Source organism: Chaetodon auriga, chromosome 7 (genome assembly GCF_051107435.1).
Source record: "Chaetodon auriga isolate fChaAug3 chromosome 7, fChaAug3.hap1, whole genome shotgun sequence".
In the NCBI taxonomy this organism is placed as follows: Eukaryota; Metazoa; Chordata; class Actinopteri; order Chaetodontiformes; family Chaetodontidae; genus Chaetodon; species Chaetodon auriga.
Genome location: NC_135080.1, coordinates 810,001 through 833,178, shown reverse-complemented (window position 1 = coordinate 833,178; position 23,178 = coordinate 810,001). Strand labels below are relative to the sequence as shown.

The following is a 23,178-nucleotide window of genomic DNA, read 5'->3' as shown; positions in this document are numbered from 1 at the left end:
ACACAGAGGAGCTGCGCAGGATTGGACAGTGAAGTCATCATAACAGTGATGTCATCGGGAGGCGAAGCAAACACACACACACACACACACACACACACACACACACACACACAGATTGACGGCATACAGTGAGAAACTAAGTGTAATATGTGGATTTTCAGGTGAGCGGGCTGACAGCGCCACCTGCTGTCAGAGTTAGCGCTCTGAACAGCAACACTGAGGGATTATGGGTAATGAAGTTGAGGTAAGGACTTTAAACTAAGGTGATGCTCCTTTTTTCGTCTGATCTGCCCGAAAGTCTCTCCTCCTCATCGTCACTGCTGCTCTGTCGTAAACTGTCCGTCGACTCGCTCGTCTCTCCTCGAGCTCGAGCAGCAGAGGGAGTCGAGAGTCGTTCACGCTCTGTTTTCAGCAAACTGCTAAAAGTACAATTTCTGGATTCAGTGAAAGATAAAACAAGAAGTGTTTGAGTTTTAGTCACAGACTTCAGAATAAAAGCATTTAACTTGTTCACCTGTTGCCGCTATGACTCACAGCACAGGGTCAAATCAGAGCCTGTCCATGCCCGACACTCCTTTTCGTTCCTGAACGCCCCACGCTCCTTTCGGTTCATGAACGCCCCTCAGCTGCCATGTCAGGGCTGTGACCTCAGCGTGAGGACAGAAGGTGTTTTATGTTGAAGAGACCTGTGAGACCAATCTGTGACTTTACAGTAAAATGAAGGTCGACGGCTCTGACGTCTGATGGGACGTCGTCGTCTTCGTCTTCGTCATCAGAGCTCGACAAACAGCTGATTTAAGGCGCTCATTTTAAGGCAAAGTCAGTTTTAGAATAGAATCTAATTGTTAAGGCGCTGGTTTATTTTTCCTCGCTCGTGTTAATTAACTTTGATTAATTAACACAGAACTCTACAGGCCAGTGGTCAGTGGTTGCAGAGGGCTGTTCACTGACACCGTGAGGCTAAATCCCTTAGCTCTGACCTTAAAGCACTGATTTAATGAAGGTGCTTTTAATGATTTTAGGCGATAATTAAAAGATCAGTTCATTTTTCTATCTCTTAATTTTACACAGCAGCCATAATCTACTAAAACCTCATTTAATTAATTAACCCAAACTTTGGAGTGAACCCCTGAATTTGCACCTCATTTTAAAAATTTAGGTCCACTTAAGGTACAAATTAAGGGGTAATTAAGAAAAAAAGTCTTCTTTTCTTACATTGAAACACCATTAATTTAGTTCAGTTAAATGTAAGTTTAAGGTAATGTAATAACACTTTAAGGGGATAATTAAGGTATAAATCAGTGAATTGTAACAAGTGGTTTTAAGTTAAAGGATCTCTGGCGACCAAACAGTTCGACGAAGGTGTTAATTGTTAATTAAGGTTTAATTAAAAGGACAAACAGTGATGTCACTAATTAACAGCGAGCTCCTCGGTTTGTTGGGGCGAGCAGCTCGTTTGGGTTGTGGTTACACGCTGAGAGGTTTGACAGGTTGGACTAATGAACATAAACGTGTTTCATTCCTTCATCTCTGACATCCTTTGACTTTAATTCACCCTTTCATACTGATGTGATTAAGGTCATTTTTAAGGTTAGTGATTTAAGGGGTTAGATTAAGATTAGATCATCTACATGGTTTAAGAACCTTAAGGAGTGAAAAAGCCTTGAAATGCACCAAATGGCAGAAAGTGTTCCTTCATTTTTAAATGGCTTCAATGAAGTTTTCATGTTATTTAATCAACTTAAGGTGTTTTACTCCTTAAAAAACATTAAACCATGAAATAATCAATCAAAACCATAATCTATTAATTCATTGATTAATTAAACCCAAATCTGTGTTGAACCCCAGAACTTGCGCCTAAAACGTCCTTAATTGAAAAATGTAGGACAGCTTCCTGTTGAGCCACGCGGCCATGACTGATGATGTAATAGTTCAACTTTGTATGAGGTCATCACAGTGATGTCATCAGAGAGAGCTCTTTCATACAACAGACCACACACACACACACACACACACACACACACACACACAAACCAAAGCCCATTAATAATAATCAATAATGGTGATAAAGCAGAAATCAGCAACATCGTCCCATGTGGCTTCATCACCACCTTCATCATCATCATCATCATCAGTCCTTCATGTCTCCGTGTGAAGTCCACTGAGTCCGTTCAGATTCCAGACAGGAAGTCAGTCTGATCGTCTCTAATTAACAGATTTATATTAACTGTAGATTAAACCTGCGACACCCTTAACGAACACCCGAGCACCCCCTCACCCCCTCACCCCCTCACCCCTAATAACTTCAAGATAAACTGCTGATAATTAACAGACCGAGGTCCTCTAATTAAGACACTAATCAGCTGGTTAATTAAGAAACTCACCTGTCGATTAACAATCTGACATGTTAACAAACTAAATGTTTTCTGCAGACAAGCTTCCTAACTAACATACCGACCTGTTCGTTAAAGGACTGACCTAATTACCCCCGACCCCCTCTGACCCTATCCTCTTTGGTCTGTCTACCAGACCTCGCAGCGCCTCCCAGTGTTCATGGGTGTCCCTGCGGGACAGTTGAAGTGGCGGCTGAAGTCCGGAGAGTTGGCGAGCGTGCCGATGACTCTGTATCTGGGTGGGCTGTGGGGGTCGGTCACCAGGCCCTCGTGAGCGCTCTCTGGTGTTCGAACTGAACACCACACCTGGAAAAACACAAACGGCGGACTTCGTTAGAGCTGATTAGAGGTGGCAGGAAGTCACTGTGGATCATGGTCGGAGCCTTAAGCCTCTAGACCACCAGGACGCTGTGGACCAACATTTTTCTGATGCTATTTTGCCAGCTTTGGCACCGGAGGTCGTTGTTCCTGCTGGTCCAGAGATTTAGTTTTGTACTCTTGTAAAGTTACGAGCCTCACGAGGGACAGACAGAACAGACCAAATCTGAGCAGCAGAGGTCGACATATCCTGAGCTTTAGGGCAAAACACTGACTCCTACATCTCCCATAATGCAACTGGACAATGTCTCTCACAGAACCTGTCATATTATCTCCTTTAGAACCACAGAAGACAAGAAAAGTGAGCCAAACCTACACATCAACCTAAAACCTCCTGCAGACCGACACAATGAGGTGGATCAGTATGATTCTCAATGTTGTGACGTGGAACATTTGGCAGCAGTAAGCACATAAATCACCATGTCATCAGCACATAACATCAGGACAAGCAGAAGATCAAGGAGGTCAAGAAAAGGAACAGAAGTGGCCCCAGTACAGAACCTTGTGGGACACCAGCACAGTGTATCAGCAGTGTCTCACCTGAGCAAATCCCACGAAGAAGAGCTGATCATTGGTCAGGTTGACGGCTGGGAGTCTCTTCTCCTCTCCACTCCTCTGGACCCACGACCGATAGGCCTGAGGAGAAACCATCAGCTTATCATGTGATGTCCTGTTACCTGAGACTAACACCGCTCAGACACTTTGGCTCACGTTGATACTAACATGGTATGCTGCCTTCAGGCCTCCGTTGTCTGCGATGTTTTCTCCGAGCGTCTGTTTTCCATTGACGTGCTCTCCGTTGACCAGGTAGCGGCTGTATTGATCCACCATGCACTCTGTTCTCTGACGGAACGCCTCCACCGATGAGTTCTGCCACCACGGCCTCAAGTTACCTTCTTTATCATACTCACGACCTGACGACAGGAGGGAGGACATCTTAGTGAACAGTGGGACAAGCTCATGTTTATTCTCTCATTCTCTGTCACTTTAAACACCTAATCACCACCCAGACAGGCCCGTACTGACCCCTACTGACTGGGATGGTTGGACTGTATCTTCATGAGTCCTCACATTTACATCCATGCTCAGAGTGCAGTAAACACATCATCTCCTCCAGCAGAAACTGAACATGTGACAGGAAGTAAACAGGAATGTAGATCATGACTCACCCTGATCATCGAAGGCATGTGTGAGCTCGTGACCCATCACGACCCCGATCCCACCAAAGTTCAGTGCCCTGAAAACACAAGCACAAAACAAGGTTCTCCAAAGGCCCGAAGAGTCCAGAAACCAGAGACTGACAGTCTAAAGTCCTGAGTAGAGTCCTAGAGGCTGCAGAGTTCGTTACAGCCACATCCTGATGATTGAGCTATTCACAGTCTGAACAGTAGAGGGTCTAAACATGTAAAGTTTGTCCTGCAGGTGGCGCCAGAGGAACGACGACGGCGTCATTCAAAATCGAAATGGTTCATTGGCTGAGAAGCGGAAATGAGTTCAGGAAATTTCATCACAATCTAGTCTGTTGTCAATACAGCTGTGGTTTGTATGAGAGCCAAATAATGTCTTCTAATGTGAGGACACGTCATGGCTGTCTCTGTTTTACAGGAGTAATGAGTCCCTACAGACAGGTGGACACACAGACAGGTGGATATAGAGGTACACAGACTTGGGGTGGTCGTGGGCGTAGAAAGGAGCTTGTAGGATCCCAGCAGGGAAGACGATGCCGTTCTTAGTGGGCATGTAGTAGGCATTAACTGTAGGAGGAGTCATACTCCACCTGGAAAAGGAGAGGAGGGAGGGTGGGAGACAAGGAGAGGAGACAAAGACAGGAGAGGAGGAGAGGAGTTATTTAATGGTCCTACCAAAAAAGGCCAGAGGTAGTATTCACAAGTATCCTCAGAACGTCTCCAACAGTGGCAGCTCACAGTTCCGTCTTCAGATCTCAGAACTGCTGAGGTCATAACCGCTCTGTGATTGGTCAGCGGTGCCACCGACCCAATCAAACCTCTTCTACCTTTGCCCGTTTAGAGTAACGTGAAGGTTTGTGAATACGACCCCTAGTTAGTGTGTGTTTGTCAGTGTATGATTCATTATGATGGTGTGTATTACTGTTCTTCATCATTATTACTGGTCTTTGTTGGGAGTCTTCCTCAGCTGGTCGGCCATCACTCGGGATGAGAAGTTGTAGAAGTTCAACATGTTCTGGAAGAAGCTGTCCTCCGACACTTCATACTGAAACACATATCACATGTTAGCCATGGTTCTGAACAGCAGGGGGCAGCAGAGCATCACCTGATGATGATCAGCATCAGTATGTAAACATCAGCCTCTCATCTACCTGTCCCCCTGTTCCACCTGTCTGCAGGTGAATGAGTGATGAAGGACAGCTGTCACTCACCCCGTCATAAACGTCATCCAGCTCTTTGGGGTCCAGGATGAACTCTGGGAAACCGATCATATCGTAGATCGCATCTGCCTAACGAGGGACAAACAGGAGCAGTCAGACCAGTCAGCAGCTGTGATTCTACCCGTCCGTCCACCTGTCCTTCCACCTGTCTGTGTACCTTGTCTTTGGCAGCCTGTCTCGTTTGATCGTCCATCCAGCTGAGTCTGTCCAGAGATTCTTTAAATGCTGAGCGGATCTCATTAATCATCTCCTCGGCCTGAGAGAGACAGAAGGACGGGTGATGAACCAGACCAGACCTGTTTCAGGTCCAGGACAATCTGTCCCTGCTGGAGTAACCAGATTATGATCATTGGTCCTTCAGGTGTAAACAACTCACAATCTCTTTGCTGTGTTTGTCAAAGGTCGCCTTGACGAAGAGCGCTCCCAGAGCGAAACCCAGAGTGTCGTCAGTGTTCCCGATACAGGTCTGCCAGCGGGGGGTGCAGGACTGCAACAGACCACAACCAGTTACAACCAGTTAAAACCAGTTACAACCAGATGCAGGCACTCAGTACCAGTTACAGCCAGGTCCAGGCAGAGCCAGTTAAAAGGTTGCAGCACACTAGACAAAACCAGTTACAGGCAGCTAGAACCAGTTTCCCCTTATAAGCCTACACAGTTGAAGCTTCCTGGGTCCCAAAACCAGTTAGAACCAGTACCACCTTTTAAAAGGTGAAAGAAATAGAACCCATTGTTAGCCTGTCCAGTAGCACCAGCAAAGACAGGAGCTTCCTGCCAGTTATTGGAACCAGTTAGAGAACTGGGTACCTTCAGTTAGAACCAGAAACTGCACATTTAAACTGGTTAGAGCCAGTTAGAACCAGCCAAACACATAAAACCATCACAGCCCAGTGGAGACGCTTCAAACTGGTTACTTCCAGTTAGAACTCATAAAAGCCAGTAAGAAGAAATGGACTACCAACCAACCGTAGTAACTGTAGTAATTATACCTGCTGTAGTAGAAGGAGGAATCGTATCAGTAGCAGTACCAGGAGTGACAGTCATAGTATCTGTCATATTTATAGCAGTACCAATAGTAAGAGTGGTACTCCTTGCTGTAGTAACAGCAGTAGTACATGCAGTATAAGTACCTTCTTGGTCCCGTAGAGGCTCTCCAGCAGTTTGTCCTGAGCGTTCTCGAAGCGCTGATCCAGACTGGCCACACTCTTCTGAACCAGAGTCCACATCATGTAGTTATTCAACAGACTGAAGACAGACAGGCACACAGACGGACAGGTGGTCAGAGTGGGGCGACAGGTGAGAGACCGAGGTGTCCGTGTCTGCAGCGAGACAGACGGTCAGTGATCGTTTCTGACCTGCGGTCGGTCTTGTTGATGAGTTCAGACACCTGCTGCAGGTACTCTCTGGCATACAGGACGACAGGTTCGGTGTCGTTCAGCTCCAGAGGAGACAGAGAGGACAACAGGTAGTCCAACCAGTCCACGGCCGGAGCCAGCAGCTGAAACACCAACGAAGAAGAAACAGTCAGCACAGATGTTTGCAGACTTCAAACAGGGTCTCTAAAAACTGGACGGCTGGTCCAGATTAAGGTGATGAGTTCACTTCACAATCTGCCTGTTGGATTTCTCAGATTCCCTGAGGATGATTTTGTCCTGATGGTGGCGCTAGAGGAAAAGTAGGTGGCAGGAGGTTTGTTTCAGGAGAAGACAGGTTCAATAAAGTCAAGTAAAACCTGGATATACTCACCTCACTTTTTATTTGTTTCTGCTCACTTGTAGCTTCTCAGAATGTAACAAATAAACTCACACAAATAAATAAATACAGACTAAAAGCAGTAGAAGAAGAACTCAGGTTTTCCTCCGAGTGCTTAAAGCTCCAACAGCCCAGCCTGAGAGGCAAAACCAGGGGCAAAGAGTGCCCACCGTAATAACTGTGTCTTCTTCTGGACTATCACTGTGGACCAGATCTGTCTGTCTGTCCCTCAGTCTGTCTCCGTCTGTCTCAGTAATCCTCTGCGTGGGAGCAGACTGCACCACCCGGGGGGGAGACGCTGAGATGAAAAACTAATCCCTGCTGTCTGCTTCTGCTTCGAAAAGTGAAAAACTAAAAACTAGAGAGTCTGCAGAGAGAGGACAGTCCAGCGTCCACATGTGGACAGATGCTTGTTTGCTCACGTTCATTTCTGCATTCATCACCTTTTAGTCAGGAACCCAAGAAACTTTTTACGGCAGGTGGAAAGAGTTTAAAGAATTCTGAGAACGAAGTGAAGACATGGCAGCCTCTCCTGACTCTTTCATATCTGACCTGAGATCATGTCCAGCAGCTCATGGCGAGAGGCCGTCCTGGTTTGTGTCATTGAGAAAATTAAAGCTGCAGCTGAAAGCAGTTTGTGGGAAGAAGTGAAGGACACTTCTGTCTTTTTCTCTCCGTCTCACTTCATTTATTCGATTCTACTTGTTCACGAAATCATCGTCCAGCTTTCAGACATCAGAGGGAAAATCAAAGCAGACTTTGGTCCGATTCATTGAACTTCATCTCGTCTCCTGCAGACAGAGGGCGCTGTGAGCTGAACGGCTGCTGCTTTCTCTCCGATAGAAGCAGCCCATGTTTCTTCTTTTACAGGACAAACGGCTTCAAGGCCTGAATTAAAGATGAAACCAGGGGAGTGCGCTGGCCTGAAGAGGGCGCTCTGCTCCACAGACTGATGTCTCCTCATCTGTCCCCATAATCAATAATGATTATTGACAGCGTCACTTGCACGTGAATGAATTCAGCAGAGGAAAGACTGAAACTCGTCTGAGGCCTCCTCCATGTTCATGTCAGCCATGTTTACATAAGAACCTGTTATCTAACCGGTCGCTCTGCACAGAGATGCAGGCACATAGCAACAGCTCTTGGCAACAGTTGCCATGGTGACCCCAGAAGCATCTGCAACCCTTAAGGACGGAGAGCTGCAGCAGAGACAGAAAGACTGCGCTCTGCAACACAACATCAGACCAGTGCGACTGATAACGCACCTTCAGTCCTGCAGATGCTCATCGATGGACGAAGGACGAAGACGGCATGAGGACACATAAACTACAGGACGTGACGAACACGAGCCCAGATCAGAGTCTCCTCGTCTGTATTTATTCATTTTGTATGACTGATAACCAAGAAATGCCTCGACAGCACGCTAGAGATACAGCAGCATAGATCAGCTCTGCTCCGTGTGTCTCAGGCCTTCAGAGAGGTCCTCAGGTGACAAACTGCTGGACTTTGAGGAGGATGAAGAGCTCCTGAAGCAGAGAAGGAAACGCCGGTCGTCGTAAGAGACGTTCATGACATCAAACAGTATTCAGAACGACACCATGTCTGAATCGACTAAACTCTGTGATCAGGCCGACCGACTTCACAGTGCATCATCTCCGAGAATGTCTTTTTATCGACCAATCACATTTTTTAAAGTATGAGTCACAGGAGCGGGGTCGACCACGCCTCCTCACTGAGGTCAAAGTTCAGGGTTTCCTGAATCACTCCTCAGCTTGATTACCACAGTTTAGCATGTTAGCATGCTAGCACTTGCTAATTAGCACTAAATACAGCCACAGCTGAGGCTGATGGGAATGTTAGCTTAGCAGGTATTTGGTCATAAAGCAAAGTATTAGACAAATGAACATTTTGACCTGATGGTGGTGCTAATTCAAAGTCAGAGGATCACCAAACCACGTTTCAATCAGAAAAAAACAGATGTTACAGCGACTAATCAAATACAAGTAAACACATCCTGGTTGAAACCTTTGACACGTAAATGCTAAACGTTCACTGTTGACCTTCTGATCATCCTGACAAAAGATTTTTGTAGTTTCAAACCGAACAGGTGACTCATGCAGGCCCAGCTGTGCAGCGGAGTGCTCAGGTGACGTTCACCTCACCTGTAATTCAGCGATGGTGACCTTGTGGTAGATCTTCTCTTCGTCTCGCCGTTGGTCCTGCGGGACGGTGATGTTGGCAAGCGCCGTCTCAAACTCCAGAATCTGCTGCATCTGGAGCTGGGTGGAGCTCCTCTCCCCCCCGAGCAGCGTCCCCAGCTCCACCATGTAGTCGAGGTACGCCACCAGCACCTGGAATTTAGGTAAATGTCTCATTTCTTTCATCAAACATCTCTGTGTCATGAAGTCGACACTCTGAAACATCTAGCTGCAATGACAACACCCACTTCAAGAATTCTCACCTTCTCATTGGCTGTCTTGTTGAGGTAATAGTCCCTGGACGGCAGAAAGAGCCCTGATTGGTCCACCTGGGCAGAGAGAGAACAGGTGAGATCATCAGGACCACAGATCATCAGAGATAGTTCAGCTGTAGCCTGGTTCACAGTCTCGAACTGTCTGGTTCTGGTTCTGAGTGGTTCTGGTTGTGGTTTACCTGGATGACGTTGCTGTTGGAGTTTTTGGGGTCAGCACTGACTCCGACACTGAAGAAAGGCTGAGCTCTGTATGGACCAGAAACCACCTTGAGAACGTCCATGAAGTTGTCCTTCTCCCAGGGACCAGTCATGTTCCAGCCCCCGATCTACAGGCGGACACAGAGTCCAGGTGTTCATCACAGGAGGGAAACACTGACGGTTCACATACTGTTAGGGTGAACTAGAACGGAATAAAGTTTCACCTCTTTAAAGACAAGATGCCAAATTCTACGTCTGTTTGCTGATGATGCTCTGCTTTTCATTTCAGACTGTTTCAGTGATTGTCATCCTTGTTTGTTGATGCTGTTCATCTCCTAAACTTCACACTGAGCTACAAAGTATTTCACGAGAAGACCCACACTGGACCTTCGATTCACCAACTGCATACGTCAGAAATACTGAATGACATCAAAATCGTTCCCTGAAAAGATTAAAGTTTCTCTGATAAAAGGCTCATTTTCAGCTGCGATGGTTTCCAGAAACATCTCTTCTTTAATGATTATGCTCAGTGACTTTCATGGCTGGACTCACTGAATATTGTGCCTGATTCGACCTACTTCACTGGTCGTATGTGACTCCTGTGGAGCAGCTGCTGGTCTTTCCCTTTGGGATTACTGACGTATATATATTTACCTTGATTATATTCCAGGTGGTAATACCTCAGACACAGATTACCTGTGCTCCTCTCCTCCACCTGCTCACTTCTGTTGTGAATAAATAAGCCTTAACTGAGTTCAAACTCAGAAATATCCAGCGTGTCGTGTTTTATATCCTGAAAACTAACCTGAACTTGGATAAACTGGAGCGCTTTGTTGGATGCTGTTGTACCTGAGTGAGGCGGTTACGATGGTGATGAAGCATATGCCGGTTACCTTGGCGATGAGGTCTACAAGAGGCTGAGCGCCGAGCTCCTCGATCCTCTGTGTGTTGAGGCAGGACAGGTAGTAGGACTGAGTCTTTCTCTCCGCCTCGCTGCTGCCGTTAAACGTCCCGTTCTCTAAAAAAAGAGCAAAGTCTCAGGTTTATGTTAGACGTCCCTGCAGAAGAGTTCAGGAGGAGCAGGGAGAAGGAGAAGGAGGAGGAGGAGACAGGAGATAGTCAGCCGCCTGTACACCTGTCTGTCTCTGTCTCCACCTGTCTGTGTCTCTCTCTCTCTCTCTCTCTCTGTCTCCACCTGTCTGTCTCTCTGTCTCCACCTGTCTGTCTCTCTGTCTCCACCTGTCTCTCTCTCCGCCTGTCTCTCTCTCTCTCTGTCTCCACCTGTCTGTCTCTCTCTGTCTCCACCTGTCTGTCTCTCTGTCTCCGCCTGTCTTACCCAGTAGGTGTTTGAGCAGCGCCTGGTTCTGCTCCCAGATGCTGTTGAACGTGGACCAGCGCGACCGTCCGTCAGGCAGCGGGTTTTTCCTCATCCAGCCTCCGCAGGCGAACTGGTAGAAGTCCTGGCACGGGTCGGCGCTGCGGTCCATCGCCTCCACCATCTGACTCGCCACCGTGACGCACGCCTCAGACAGGCACAGGCCGTGCCCGCTGTCTGCAAAGCATCATGGGAAGAAAAAACAGAGGGTGAACCAGAGGGGTCAGAAAAGAAGCTGCAGGAGGAGAAAATAACGTCACGGAGACATTATTTATGAGAGATGAGAGAAGAGACAGAAAGGAGTAAGTAATGCATAAGAAGGCAAAAAGACATGAGGAGAAAGGGAAGCAAAGAAGGGCTGAAACAGGAGGTAGAGAAGAAAGGGTGGAGACAGGAATGGAAAAAGATGGGGAAACAGAGGAGGAGAGAAGGAGAAAGAAAGGAAAGGAAAGGAGGAGTTAGAGAAGGATAGGCAGGGTATGCTATCAAAAGGAAATAAAAAGAAAGGAAAGGAGAGAAGAAGGAAGGGAAGAAGTGAAGGAAAGGAGGATGATGGGAAGGATGGGTGGAGGTAGGAAAGGAAGGGAAATGATAGGAAAGGAAAGGAATGTGAGGGTAGGGAACAAACTGGGAGGCAGGGGAGGAAGGGAGGTGCTAGATGTCCAAAGGAGAGCAAGAGAGGAAGAATGAAAGGAGGAGGCAGTAGGAGAAAAATAGAAAAGAAAGGAAAGACGGCAGGAGGAGGCAGAGCGCAAAAGAGGAGGTACAGAAGGATGCATAGGTACAATTAAAGATGGGAAAGAAAGGGGGGAGCAAAGGAGGAGGTGGAGGAGGAAAGAAGGAAGTAGAGGAGGAAAGGACTAGGTAGAGGAGGAAAGAAGGAGGTAGAGGAGTAAATCAGGAAGTAGAGAATTAAAGAAAGAGGTAGAGGAGGAGAGAAGGAGGAAGAGGATTAAAGAGGGAGGTACAGGAGTAAAGAAGGAGGTAGAGGAGCAGAGAAGGAGGAAAAGGAGGAAGGACGGAGGTAGAGGAGTAAAGAAGGAGGAGGGCAGTTAAAAAATTAGGTAGATGGGTAAAGGAGGAGCTAGAGGAGTAAAGGAGGAGGTGGAGGAGGGCAGACGGGGTTAGGAAAAGGATGGATTCAGTGTTTGTGTCATAGATTGTTACCTGAACTGAATCCTAGTCCCAGGACCAGCAGACAGGCCAGCAGAGCCAGGAGGGCAGCCAGCAGAAGGACTGAGAGCAGAACCTCCAGCTGAGTCCTCCTGCCCAGGATGTCCACACCTCCCTTCCTGAAACCCACCTGAGAGACAGAGACACAAAGGGACAGAAAGAGAGACTGAATTCAAACTGGACAAGAACCTTCTATTTACATTATTTCAAGCACAAATCCAGGACTTGTCTCCTCCTCCTGGATCTCACAACTAAATCCCCAGAACATCCTGGGTGCCCAGTTTATCCAGACCACCTTCTCAGGGAGGCCTTATGGACATCTGAGCCCCTCAGCTCGTCTCTGAGGTGGAACCCCAACACCCTGCCCAGGAAACTAATTTCAGCTGCTTGGATCCACCGTCTCACTCTTTCAGTCACTACCCAGAGACCAGAACCACGGCTGAGGATGGGATCCACAGGTGAAGAGGCCAACAGAACGACATCATCTGCAAAGATATGCTCCTCCAAACTGGACCCCAGTTATGAGTGCACATAGAAAGTCCCTCTCCCTGGATTCCCTGGACTTTGACACCCGTTTTTGCTTCTGCGATCAGTGGCCCTTCAATACTTCTCTGCTGATTTAAACGCCTCTTTTGATAACCAGCCTGAAAGGACTCCTTCTTTGGTTTGATGGCGTTTTCTCCTCCTGGTGTCCACTTGCAGCTTCTTTGGTTGTTTCCACAACAGGCAACAAAGACCTTCTGGCCATAACTAATCCACCATGGAGCCTTTGATCATGTCCCCAACCTCCTCAAGAATACGAGAAAAATCCCACCAATCAGACCTCACCAACAGGAGGCTCACCCGATCTTCCTAGTTCACCAATTCGGTCCAACCTCCTCTCTTTACCAAAGTGTCCAAGACACACATCTACAAAGTCAATCACTGGCCTTTGGTCTCAGGTGCTCTGGTTCCAGGTGCCCCTTTTTGCTCCAACATGGTGTTTGTTAAGGACAATCCATGACAAGCAGAGATGTGTTGAACTGTGTGAGTTTGATTTCAGGTTCAGATGCTGCCAGCCATTTCTCACCATCAACCCTTCATCCAGGTTTCCGTGTCCAGCAGACACCACCTCCAGGACCTTCCCTGAGGACTCCACCAAGGATGGATACTCTGAACTGCTGTTTGACACGTCGGAGTCCTCACATTTGTAATGCTTTAGGCGACCATCATATTCGACTCCAACACACCTCAGTGGAGGTTCAGCCACCAATCAATCCAATCCAATCCAATCCAATCCATTTTATTTATAAAGCACAATTTTAAATAAACACAAAGGTTTCCAAAGTGCTGTACAGTAAAACGAACACAATAAAACAAAATAAATAAAAGATTAAAAAGATAAGAACATAAAATGATAAAATATCTGTGCACATAAAATCAACAACCTAAGTGGTGTGAAAAGCCAAGGAAAAAAGGTGCGTTTTAAGAAGAGTTTTAAAATTAGACAGTGAAGAGGCCTGTCTAATGTGCAGCGGCAGTTCGTTCCACAATTTTGGAGCTGCAACAGAAAACGCCCGATCCCCTCTGAGCTTCAGCCTGGTTTTGGGAACCCTCAGGAGCAGCTGGTCTGCTGACCTAAGAGATCGGGTGGGTGTGTAGGGGTGCAGAAGCTCAGAGAGGTACGATGGGGCAAGACCATTTAGAGATTTAAAAGCAAATAAAAGAATTTTAAAATGAATTCTAAAGTGGACGGGTAGCCAGTGGAGTGAAGCTAAAATTGGTGAAATGTGCTCAAACTTCTTTGTACCAGTTGAAGACGTGCAGCTGCGTTCTGTACCAGTTGAAGACGTGCGATGGAGGACCCACTAACCCCCATATAAAGTGCATTACAGTAATCCAGTCGTGTGGTCACAAAGGCGTGGATTACTGTCTCAAAGTGCTGGAGTGCTCTGGAGAAAAGGTTTTATTTTCGCCAGCTGCCTTAACTGGAAGAAGCTTGTTCTCACCACAGCTTTAATCTGGCTGTCAAATTTAAGATCAGCGTCCACTTTTACCCCTAGGTTACTGACAATAGGTTTGGCGTACTGTGTCAAGGAACCCAGATCCACTGGGGGGGTCACTGATGTGCCACCAAAGACCATCACTTCAGTCTTGTTTTCGTTAAAATTTAAAAAGTTTAGAGCCATCCAGGCCTTAACATCATCTAAACAATTTAACAGTGGCTTAAGGGAGAATGAATCAGCCTTTTTCAGAGGGACATAGATCTGGCTGTCATCAGCATAACAGTGGAATAAAATGCCGTGCTTCCTGAGAATGGAACCAAGAGGGAGGAGATATAAAGAAAATAAAAGAGGGCCCAGCACTGAGCCCTGTGGGACCCCACATGAGAGAGGAGCAGTGGAGGACACAGAGTCACCCAGGCTGACACAGAATGTCCGATGAGACAGGTAGGACCTGAACCATTCCAGCGCCGAGCCCCTGATGCCCACCCACTGCTCCAAACGAGCAATCAGGATGTCATGGTCCACTGTATCAAATGCTGCAGTTAAATCTAAGAGCACAAGGATCACACAGTGACCAGAATCAGTGGCTAAAAAGATGTCGTTAAAAACTCTCAAAAGCGCAGATTCTGTGCTGTGCAATGTTTTAAAACCAGATTGGAAAGTTTCAAGAACATTTTGTTCATTTAAAAAGTCCATGAGCTGGGAGTAGACAATCTTCTCTAATATTTTGGACAAAAATGACAATTTAGAAATGGGCCTAAAATTACCCATAACAGCAGGATCCAGTCCAGGTTTTTTAATCAGTGGCTGCACAACTGCATGTTTAAAATTTACTTTAATTTATCAAGAGCTCAGCTGTTGTCATGGGCTGGACGACATGTTGTTGTTTTCCTGCTCACTGTGTTCAGAGAGAGCAGGTCAGCTAAGATAAACAGGACTGTGCCAGGTGACGTATCCATGATTGGCAGAGAGTTCGAGGGGTGTTTGCTGTTCTTCACAGTCTACATGTGGGAGTCAAAGCGAGAGGCTAGTTCAGAGAGCTAACATCAGCAAAGCTCTGTGTTGACCAATCAAATAGGAGCAAACACACTTTAAAACACTTGAAAAATGAAGTAGATGCTGCTGTGAACAGCCAGTGTCATAAACCTCTGAGCATCTGGTGTCTGATAAACCTTTAAACACATCAATCTGTTGCTCAAGCTGGACTTCCTGGATCAGATTTCAAGCCTCCTCTGCAGTTTTAATGTGGAGCAGATTTCAGCCTGAACGCCTCCTCCTGACATATGTTACAGTACATTAGATATCACTGAGCCTCCGTTACCAACGCCGCCTCCTTCTCCTCCTCCAGAGAGTTGACATGTTGTTCCAGAGTTTCTGACTGGCAGCGTTCCAGACCCCCTGCTGCTCCTCTCTTTGTGGCTGGTGGCCCCATTTTGTGTTTGTAGTCTGAACCCCCCAAGGTCTGGCTCAAGGAGTGGGCTCTTTGCTGGGATTCAAATCTCTGTGAGTCCACCTGGGACCAGTTGGCCATGAGAGAGTTCTGTCCTCAGCTCAACCGAATCACTGTCCTCTCTGAGTCTTTCTCTTTTCTGTGGCTTTTCTGTGTGTTTGCTGCATTCACTGACCTCCACTCTGTCAGGAGACGAGGCCGCCTCATCTGGAGCGTCCGACACTTCCTCCTCCTCCAGCGTAGTTCGCTTGTAGTTGGACATCTGTAGAGAGTGAGACAGATAAACAGACAGACACGCTGTCAGTAATGTCCACACTAATGCAGACAAATTAGGAAATTGTCCAGATAAATCTAATTTGCAGGGCGGAAACAGTAAACAGGAGTTTTCAAAGCGCAGCCATACGATCATCAACCCTCACAAACACGTGTTCATGTGAAACATGCCTCTTGTCCAGTGTAAGAGGAGGAGGACAGGACAAGGAGGACAAAACCACGACACAAACGCTGTCCAATAGAACGCCTCTGTGCGACTGCACACTTGTGCTGACGGATCTGAACGCCGTCCAACATGACATCACAACGCCAGCGTGTCTGTTTACGCTGGTGAAATGTGAGGAAATACAGTTGTGTAAATAAATTTGGTGATTTGGTATCAGCGTTGCCAGGATGCTATTTAGCAAACATTAGCATGCTAACATGCTAAACTCAGTGGGTGAACACTGTGAACATCACACTAGCTACACATGTTAGCATGCTGATGCTAACATTTAGCTCAAAGCACCACTGAGCTGCTAGCAGCTGCATCTGTTAGCAGGTCCGTCTCAGGCTGCCGCTGCTCTCTCTGGGTGGTGTAGAACTGCTGACGGTGTTAACCTGCGCACTTCACTGACTGTTGTTTCTATTGATCTCTGCCATTCAGTATTTATTATTCATTGCTGATGTCTGTGAGCTAAAACTCTCCTCTGGGACATAAAGGCTTTACTCTGATATCAGCTTTCAGCTCGACAGTTTAAGACACGTTTTTCCATGAAATACAAATGTTCGAATGATGTTTTTGGGTCCACGGCAGCACAATCTTCATCATCGTCTCTTAGAAACATTACATCATGAATCAACCCTTCCTCGTCCTTTTTGTGCAGCCATGTGCATTCGGTGCTGTGATTGGCTGCTAAACTTCACCGGTGGACTCAGTCAAAGTAAGACAACACTGACAAAAAGTCTCCACAGAGCAGTGAGCGAGATAAATCATGTTAATCAGCTTCAGCTGCTGAATGGATGCTGTCACTGTCAGACAGAGCCAGGCTAGCCCTTTCCAGTCTTTATGCTAAGCTAAGCTAACTAGCTGCTGGCTGTAGCCTCAGAGATGAGATGGTATCAGTCTATAGGCTCAGCAGGAAAAGGAGGGAGAGAATTTCACTAGATAAGAGGAGAGTTTGTCCGAGCGGAAGAAGAAAAGCAGAGTTAATGAGATGAAAACATGGATCCTTCGCTGAAAGAAACACGCAGAGATGAACATAGAAGAAGAAGAAGAAGAAGAAGAAGAAGAAGTGTGAGGTGTGCTCAGAAACGGATGAGGAACGTCTGGAAAGAGCTCAGCATGAGGAGATATTTAACTGTGATCAAATAAATCTCTGCTTCCTGTGTTTACACTCAGCTCCTCTCGCTCTCTCTCTCTCTCTCTGCAGGTCTGTGTCGAGGTCTCTCGCCCCCCCTCCCTCAGTCATTGTGTGGCAGAAATATAAACAGTGCAGCACCCCGCCCTGCCGGAGGAGCACTCGCTGATCCTGGATCAGTCACAAACACTGTTTATAAGCTGCGGAGTTTCATGTTGTTTTAACGCCTCCTGCACCGCATGTGGTTACCATGGCAACCACTGCGGCGCAGAGCGGTGCAGGCACTGATGCTACCGCTGTTAGCGTTAGCGTGGCCAGCATCAGTGCTCTGCTCTGTTTGGTCCAGAACAACACGTGACCTCTCGACCTTTCATGTCCAACATGTGGCCAAAAGTATGCAGACCCTGTCGGCGCCCCCCCCCCATCACTGAGGAGTTCACCACCTGACGTTGATTCTGTCAGCTTTAAAAGATCCTGGAGAGGATCCAAACTGATGGACCAGCCTGAAGCTCTGAGATCGGCTGCAGTTCAGCAGCTCAGAGGAAACAAACTGTTGTCAGAGTCCGGCTCGGCCCTGAACTCCACACCCGGCCCGTGAACATCTGACTGAACCTCATGCTGGACCGTCAGATCTGATGAGCTGGACGTCTCTGTGACGTCTGGTTCAGAGCGCCGCTGGGACCTGATGGCGTCTCAGACAGCAGCAGGTCCACCTCAGTCCTGGTCTGGAGGGGGGACAAGCCTTCCTGTCTGTCCTCTCTGCACAGCTCCTACACACTCCTGCTGCTGTCTGATGGTCCTGCAGGAAACCAAAGGTTTCCAACTGTTTCCTTCCTCGAGACCCTCACTGAAACCTGTCTCTCTCTCTCTCTCTCTCTCTCTCTCTCTCTCTCTCTCTCTCTCTCTCTCTCTCGCTCTCTCTCTCTCTCTCTCTCTCTTCCAGTGTCTCTCGCCCGGCTCTGTTCTCTTTAATTGATGACGCACACAGAGGGGGAGAGAGGGGGGACTGGGCGAGCGGGGTTGCTAGGAGACGGGAGTGTGTGTTATATCTCTCTCTGTAGAGGGTGATGTCACTCTGTGTGTGTGTGTGTGTGTGTGTGTGTGTGTGTGTGTGTGTGTGTATGTGTGTAATTAGATAATGTGTGTGAATCATCTCCTTTCAGCTAATGGAGTTCACTGCAGCTTATATAACATCTGCCTGTCTGTCTTCTCTCTGTCTGTCCTTCTGTCTGTCTCTCTGTCTCTCTGTCTCTCTGTCTGTCTTTCTGTCTGTCTCTCTGTCTCTCTGTCTCTCTGTCTGTCTTTCTGTCTGTCTCTCTGTCTGTCTCTCTGCTCTGGCACTGGAATCTGCTCTTTTGTCCCCTCACAGCCTCCATACTCAGCTCAGACATAAAACTGTACAAACACATTCAGCAAATCTCCTCTTTCTCCACAGAAAGGTGAGTTAGCCTAGCTTAGCATAAAGACTGTGAGCAGGGGGAAACTGCTAGCCTAGCATGATCAGAAGAAAATCCACCTTCCACCAGTTCTAAAGACCGACAGGTAACGGCCACTAAGACTACATGTCTGTCTCTACACCTGGTCCATAGACAGACCCTGTCAAAGCGTGAGGACACCTGGAAACATGAGAGCAGTACTGCATGCTACTAGTACACACAAGAGAACACCTGAACAAAGTACCTGAGCCATGACCCTCATAAAAAAACTGAGATCATCTGAAGAAAAGTGTCCAACACAGTACGTTAAAGCTGCTCTGAGCAGTTTTTTAATGACGACAAACGTGTTTACGTCAGCATTTCCCACTAAAACTCGTGGTCGCGGTCGCAGTCGATGTCGTGGTCACGTTCGTGGTCGCGGTCGTGGTCGCGGTCGCAGTCGATGTTGATGTCGTGGTCGTAGTCGCGGTCGCGGTCGTGGTCGCGGTCGCAGTCGATGTTGATGTCGTGGTCGTAGTCGTAGTCGCGGTCGATGTCGATGTCGTGGTCGTGGTCGTAGTTGTGGTCGTGGTCGTGGTCGCGGTCGCGGTCGATGTCGTTGTCGTGGTCGTGGTCGCGGTCGCGGTCGCAGTCGCAGTCGATGTCGATGTCGATGTCGTGGTCGTGGTCGTGGCCGTGGCCGCAGTCGCAGTCGCAGTCGATGTCGATGTCGTGGTCGTGGTCGTGGTCGTGGTCGTGGCCGCAGTCGCAGTCGCAGTCGCAGTCGATGTCGATGTCGTGGTCGTGGTCGTGGTCGTGGCCGCAGTCGCAGTCGCAGTCGCAGTCGATGTCGATGTCGATGTCGTGGTCGTGGTCGCAGTCGATGTCGCAGTCGATATCGATGTCGTGGTCGTGGTCGTGGTCGTGGTCGCAGTCGCAGTCGTGGTCGTTCAGGCCGGACAAACGTAACACCTTCTTCTCATGAGGGTTTAAATTAGCTCTGAGGTCAAAATGCTCCACAGGGAACCTTTACGTCATCTGAAGAGCAGGAAGCGACAGAGTGTAGAAATGTCCCACCAACAAAAGGTCACAGCAGCAGCCAATGAGAGAGCAGAACGGAAGAAACACCGAGAGATGAGCTGAAAGGCTCCGCCTGCAGGTCGGCACCATGACAACCGCTCCATTCCCACCTCCCGTTCCTGAGGCGACGCCTCTGTGACCTCTGACCCCTGACATAAACACAATACAGGACAAAGACAGACACCTCCCCCGGCCTCCACCTGGTTTACTGCGCCCCTCCTCCACCTCAGACCAGCACAGACCGGTCTGAGTCCTGGACCTGAAACCCCTGAATGATGATGATGATTCAAATAATGAAATGATGAAGATGAAGGAGGTGCAGATGGTGATGAAGATGTAGATCTGCTGCTCAGACTGATGAAGACGACAAAGACGAGGAGGATGGTGATGAGGGTGATGAAGGTCAGATACAAACAGCAGCGGCGGCGCTCGGAGGAGCTTCGGTTTGTTTTGTTGCTCAGATGGAAACTGGGCGTCTTAAGACAGGAAGTCACAGAGCAGCAGACAGGAAACAGTAAACCCTGCCCATCCCAACACACACACACACACACACACACACACACACACACACACACACTACCAGCTCACTGGGAATGTTCACACAAAGAAAATCAAACAGTTGGAGAAAACACGAATTTTTTCTTCAATTCATCGTTAAAATCACAAACTGAGAGCTGATGAGACAAAGCGAGACACGAGAAGACGTCCTCGTGGACTCTGAGCAGCTGTGACTTCTTCTACTGTCCTGCAGTAACTCGTCCTGGGCCCTCGCGGGGCCCCGGGCCTCAGGTTGGGACCCAGCAGCGGCAGCTCGTTTGTTTTATTCCAAATTAAAGTCTGCAGACGTTAATGAAGAGCAGCTGCTCTGAGCGCAGTGCACTCAAGTACAGCTTTGAGGTACTTTTACTTCTCTTTTCCACTTCTACTGCAGTACATTTCAGAGAAAAATACTGTCCTGACTTTACTCTGCAGATTCAAACCCCTAACGTGGAGTCCGACCAATCACAGCTCGCCATCTGTCATGACCCGTGTGATGTCATCAGAACATAAACAAACACGGCGTCTGAAGCAGTGAGTGTGTGTTTCACAGTTCCCCCGCAGCATCGACACCATCGTTCCTCCTTCACCTGGTTCACAGGTGAAGAGCTCTCTGCGCTCCTATTGGTCAATGTCACCAACATGTTGTGAAAATTATCAAAGTCAAACTTTCGGTTATCGTCGCCATGATCCATCAGACGGAGTAAAACCATCAGCTGTTGGCGCAGACCAACGTCCTTCAGACCAGATCCAGGACCAGCACCCAGAGACGGCTTCATGAGACGTTCACTGAACCTTTTCTGGGCAGAACTTGAATCCAGGAACAAAGACCACGACCGAACATCCCGCCTCCACACAGGTGTTCAGCTCACCTCATTCATTCATCTCCTCTTTGACTCTGCCGCTGAAGTGAATGAAGGCGTCTTTGTCAGCGTAAACGCGGTGGATGTACGACCGTCAGCTGATCTACGCTCAGTCACAGTTAGCTTCTAGCCCGCGAGCGCAGACCAGGTCCTGCACAGTCCACCGTGATGTTTCCGACCCCTGAAGACGGTTCAGATGTATTTCCAGTGAACTTCTCATTAACTCGCTGCCTTCAAACGCTGAACTTCCTGTGTTTCAGCGGGAATGCCACAGGTGATAGAAACAGGTGAAACTTGTCCTCAGCCTTTAGTTTTTATTTAAGCCAATCAGTTGTTTCCTGAGGAGGAAGAGGAGGAAGTCATGTGACATAAAGAGTCGCCTGCTCTTCAGCGTTTCCACTCGATCCTTCAGAGGACAGTCCGGTTTGGTGAGTTCAGAACCCAACAGGCTGATCCACAATCCTGCAGACTGCCTGAGGAGACGACTCGGGACACGAAGTCCTCAGGTCTGAACCAGGTCAATACACACATCAATACACACACACCTGCAGCTGACGACCAATCAGCTGCTTTGTTCCAGACGCCTCCGCTCAGATACTTCTACCTGAGTCTTTGAGCCACTTTCTACTTGTACTACAGTTCAGAGGAAGTACTACACTTTGTACTCTGACAGCTTCAGGTACTGAATGACTCGACCAATCGATCAGCGGATTGATGGGAAATCAATGAAAACATTTGAGGGTTGAGCCTCTGAGACGAGCTCCTGCTTTGACATGCATGGACGGCACTCACAGGGGACACTTTACTGCACTCAGTACTACTACTCTCAATACTTCAAGTACATTTTCCTCAGTGTACTGGGACAGAGCAGCAGACGTTTCCAGCTGATGATGGTTTACAGGTGTGTTCATGTGACCAATTAAAGGTGCAGGTGCTATAAATAACACACCTGTGTGTAATGACAGCTGTGGTACGACGAGAGAACCACACCAACATAAGTACCGGTTTAACTCTTCTCCTCCTCCTCATCTTCATCTGCTCCTCCTCCTTCACACTGACGGTGCAATGACAGGTGGAGTTTCTCTGTCTGTTTCTGTGTCTTTGCTTTTTAAATTGTGCGTTTGAACACACACACACACACACACACACACACACACACACACACACACACACACACACAGGTCAGGTCATGTGACTCTGCCTCAGGTGAGCACAGGTGAGTTCAGGCTGACTTTGGATCAGTTTGTTTCCTCACAGTCAAACGTGAAAGCTGCGTTCAGAGACGCTCTGAGTCCCGCAGACGACCCTCGCCGTCGTTCACTTCCTGCCTCCGCTCCGCTGGGCGTGGTGTCATGTGACCCTCTCGCTCTGAACGTCGTGTGTGAGCCGTCGTCATTGTTCGTGTCCTGCTGCGACGCTGCCTCTGAGCTCTGAGCCGTTCATCCTGTTCAGCCGCTTCACGCTGTGCTTCTCGTTCTGTTCGTTGTTTTACTGTCTGGCTGACGGACAGCTGCTCGCCATCAGCGACACATGTACGCTGTGATGATGATGATGATGATGATGATGATGATGATGAGGATGATGATGATGACGGTGCAGCATGAACATAAAATCTTTCTTAAACTGAACAAAATCAAGAAAATGTTGAAACGTTTTTATAGTGAAGGCAGGAAGTGATGTCACAGCATCGTCAGCAGCTTTACACACTAATGTCCCAGTGAGTCAGCCAAATCTGATGTTTCAGTGATGAAGAGGAGGATGAGGATGAGGGAGTAAACAGTAATGAACAGGACGAAGGCCTTCCTTCCTCTGATGATGCAGTTTGAGTTCAATCGAGTCAAACTTTATTCTGTTAACAGCAGTTTGTACAGGAGCCCTGAAGGGACACACTGTGTCCACATGTGATTCAGCAGCAGTTCACACACACACACACACACACACACACACACACACACACACACACACACACCATTTTGGCCAACAAACAAAACCCAAAGTTCAGTTTACTGAGTTAAAACAGAAAAAAAAAAACCCTGAGAGACGTTTGAGAGCCTGAATGAATGAGTGAACAGATGAAGGGATGAAG

General features: G+C 47.8%; 1 protein-coding gene across 2 annotated transcripts in view; it reads right to left on the bottom strand.

The window, feature by feature from the left end:
• Positions 1-1,891: 1,891 nt before the first annotated feature.
• Positions 1,892-23,178, bottom strand: part of ece2b (endothelin converting enzyme 2b) — a 22,339-nt gene continuing 1,052 nt past the window's right edge. The window contains exons 1-19 of one of the 2 annotated variants that reach the window (XM_076734419.1): positions 16,601-16,699; positions 15,760-15,846; positions 12,144-12,279; positions 10,938-11,153; positions 10,495-10,619; positions 9,583-9,729; positions 9,392-9,457; positions 9,093-9,281; positions 6,534-6,676; positions 6,309-6,423; positions 5,555-5,665; positions 5,336-5,434; positions 5,170-5,247; positions 4,900-5,003; positions 4,438-4,548; positions 3,941-4,008; positions 3,495-3,685; positions 3,312-3,407; positions 1,892-2,699 (exon numbers count right to left, since the gene is read on the bottom strand). In XM_076734419.1, the coding sequence (XP_076590534.1) occupies positions 2,523-2,699; positions 3,312-3,407; positions 3,495-3,685; positions 3,941-4,008; positions 4,438-4,548; positions 4,900-5,003; positions 5,170-5,247; positions 5,336-5,434; positions 5,555-5,665; positions 6,309-6,423; positions 6,534-6,676; positions 9,093-9,281; positions 9,392-9,457; positions 9,583-9,729; positions 10,495-10,619; positions 10,938-11,153; positions 12,144-12,279; positions 15,760-15,846; positions 16,601-16,684 (2,343 nt within the window). In that variant the 5' untranslated portion in view covers positions 16,685-16,699 and the 3' untranslated portion in view covers positions 1,892-2,522. Of the gene's footprint in view, positions 2,700-3,311; positions 3,408-3,494; positions 3,686-3,940; positions 4,009-4,437; positions 4,549-4,899; positions 5,004-5,169; positions 5,248-5,335; positions 5,435-5,554; positions 5,666-6,308; positions 6,424-6,533; positions 6,677-9,092; positions 9,282-9,391; positions 9,458-9,582; positions 9,730-10,494; positions 10,620-10,937; positions 11,154-12,143; positions 12,280-15,759; positions 15,847-16,600; positions 16,700-23,178 lie in introns of those variants that run through there. The other variant, XM_076734418.1, reaches the window with a different exon arrangement.